The sequence below is a fragment of the Rhagoletis zephyria genome, unplaced genomic scaffold (genome assembly GCF_001687245.7).
Source record: "Rhagoletis zephyria isolate East Lansing unplaced genomic scaffold, Rhagoletis_zephyria_1.1 Rzeph_scaffold_28385, whole genome shotgun sequence".
Taxonomy (NCBI): Eukaryota; Metazoa; Arthropoda; class Insecta; order Diptera; family Tephritidae; genus Rhagoletis; species Rhagoletis zephyria.
The window spans coordinates 1-2839 of NW_016185442.1; the positions used below are offsets into that span (position 1 = coordinate 1).

Sequence of the window (2839 nt, forward strand, 5' to 3'; positions counted from 1 at the left end):
GTTACTTCACCGTCAGCATTTGACTCGCGCTCCGCATTCGAACTCTTTTCGCGCACTTCGTTGACATAACCTTTGAGAGATGAGCGCGCCTCTAATAGCATTGCAATTATGGGCGCCTCTTCGCTGGGCACACCCGTTTCGGGCCATTTATACCAGTAGTGTGTGAGTTCGCGACTCATATTCTCGGCTGTGTTCTTGAGCATCAACGTCGAAATGGCATATTTATCCTTGACTTCACGATGCTTCAATGTTATTTGGAAGTCACCATAGGTTGTGTGATTGTCCAATGTCACCGAGGGTGGCAGGTACTCGGCACACTTCTCAATGCCATTCTCATAGAGATCGGTTGCTTGTATGATTACGCGTGATTGTTGTTCCCAAATCATGCGCCAGAAATCGACCACTGTTGTCTCGAGTGGGGCCTGAGTTGCCATGTAGTAATTCGGGGCATCCTTGGGACCCTGCAAATGTGAAAATGAAATAATATTGATTAGAATCGATGAATAAGGGAGTAAGAAATGTGTAGCATTGTACGAGGGTGCCTAACAGGGCCTTAGAATACTAAGTAAGAAAAAAAATTGCCGGTAAAAATGGTCTTATGGGCTTTTAAGATATTCTTCAGCATTTTTCCCGCAGTGAAGTCGGTACCGGTGAATGCGTTGTCCGCGAAGTTCATTCTTGATGTACGGGAAGAATAAAACAACCACTAAGTAGGTGCGAAATCAGGACTGTACGACGGATGACCCAACAGTTCATGTTTTGAGTGCTTAACAAAACCCATTTGTTTGTGGGGGTGTGTGAGAGCTTGCATTTTCTTGATGAACGATTATATGCCGTTCCTCCACACATACGTCCAAGACCAAAAAAATGGTACACAACCATTTTCAAACTTTTTACAAAATTATAAAAATTCAACAAATTTTCATAAAAATTTCAAACTTTTTACTCGAAATTTAAAAAAATTGTTTTGCTGTGCAGTGGTATATATATTTTTTTTTTTGCTGACAGTGCCACTTATTTTTTTTCCTATATAGTATCAATGAATTTTTTTTCTTAACTGCCTTGCACCCACAAAAAATGTATTTTGTAGCCATTTGAAACTTGCACTTTATTATACTAAAATCGAATGGGCTGTAAAATTGCACACCAAACAAATTTTCTACAAAATTTTAATTAAAAGTGTGAAATTTGTTGAATTTTGTAGAAAGTGTGAAATGTGGATTTATATGGTGTTTGTTGTATAACTACAAAGAAATATAGCCAAAACTGGCGAAAATAAGGCGAGTCTATTATTTCTGCTACCAGTATAAATATATATATCTCTTCTCGATGTTCATCGCCAAACGAAGTGAGTTACGAACACTGGCCCTGTGGGGCTATGCTTGCGCGCTGTTCTACGTTGAAAGTTGTAAATAATCATCCAACGAAAAATTTTTTTGTCTACATGAAGCTTTGAAGTAACTGTACTGTATAACGTTGTGAGCATATTGATGCTAAAAAATGTAAAATTTTGCGATGCAAAGAGCAGATCGACTGAAACGACATTAGTTTTGCGAATTCTATAGTCTTTTTAGTCGGCCGCTGTGGTTTAGTAGTAAGCAGTGCACGCCTCCACTCCGCAGCGCCTAGGTTCAAGTCCTGGTCAAACAACATCACAGCAAAAATAGAAATATTTTTTTTTTCTTAGCAGCGGTCGCTCCTCCGCAGGCAATGGCAAACTCCGAGTGTATTTCTGCCATGAAAAACGGCTTCTCATAAAAATACAATCGCCGTTCGGAGTTGGCGTAAAACTGTAGGGCCCCCCGCTTTGTGTGACAATATCAAGGCACACGCCACAAATCGGAGGAGAAGCTCGGCCAAACACTAACGTATGTGCGTAAGCGCCATCTATTATTATTATTAAGGTGACCATATTAACCAACGTAAAATAAAGGACTTATTTTCAAAATGATGAAAATTAAGCCAAATCCTTTTCAAGAACTTCGCGCCATCCTTTGCTACCAAAATGCGTTTACCATAATTCATACTGCACAACNCCCGCTTTGTGTGACAATATCAAGGCACACGCCACAAATCGGAGGAGAAGCTCGGCCAAACACTAACGTATGTGCGTAAGCGCCATCTATTATTATTATTAAGGTGACCATATTAACCAACGTAAAATAAAGGACTTATTTTCAAAATGATGAAAATTAAGCCAAATCCTTTTCAAGAACTTCGCGCCATCCTTTGCTACCAAAATGCGTTTACCATAATTCATACTGCACAACGAAGCCAGCACACATTGGTTCAAAATTGGAATTGGAATGTTCATAATGCACCGGAGCTTTAATTTTTCAACCAATTTTTACTTAAAACCAAAAAAATATTTATTTTGGCGAAAATTTTTTTATAACATTTAAATTTTTTTGGTATTTTTTTTTTTTTTGGGGGGAGAACTATACAATTGTTTTTAACTAGTTTTTTTTATGTAACATTTATTAACTGGAACCGGAAAATACATTTTCTTCAAAATTACTACTTTATCTGCATTTTGCACTAAAAAATTTAATATAATCAAATAAAAGTTCAGAAATCAGGCTCAACTGGTCTCTTGCAAATATCGTAAGCTTTCATAAAAAAAATTACAATTAATCAAATTAAGTGAAAAATTAAGGCTTCAGTGAATTACGAACACTAAATGCCAGTTTTTAACCACTGTGCAGTCGGGGATTTATTGTTCTCTTTCAGTGGAACTGAAAACTCAGCGTGCAACACGATCCTGGGCACAACTTTCCCTGTACTTTAAAGATTGTACAAAGATTATGGATTAAATAGAAACCCTTAAGTGGGGTGCGAA

General features: G+C 37.7%; 1 protein-coding gene across 1 annotated transcript; it reads right to left on the reverse strand.

Annotated features, from left to right (window-relative positions):
- Positions 1-5: 5 nt before the first annotated feature.
- LOC108382735 (receptor-type tyrosine-protein phosphatase alpha-like) lies at positions 6-463 on the reverse strand (the record flags this gene model as incomplete). Its single annotated transcript, XM_017639106.1, has 1 exon — positions 6-463. A coding segment is annotated over exon 1 (429 nt), but the record flags the coding sequence as incomplete, so codon positions are not given.
- Positions 464-2839: the final 2376 nt, after the last annotated feature.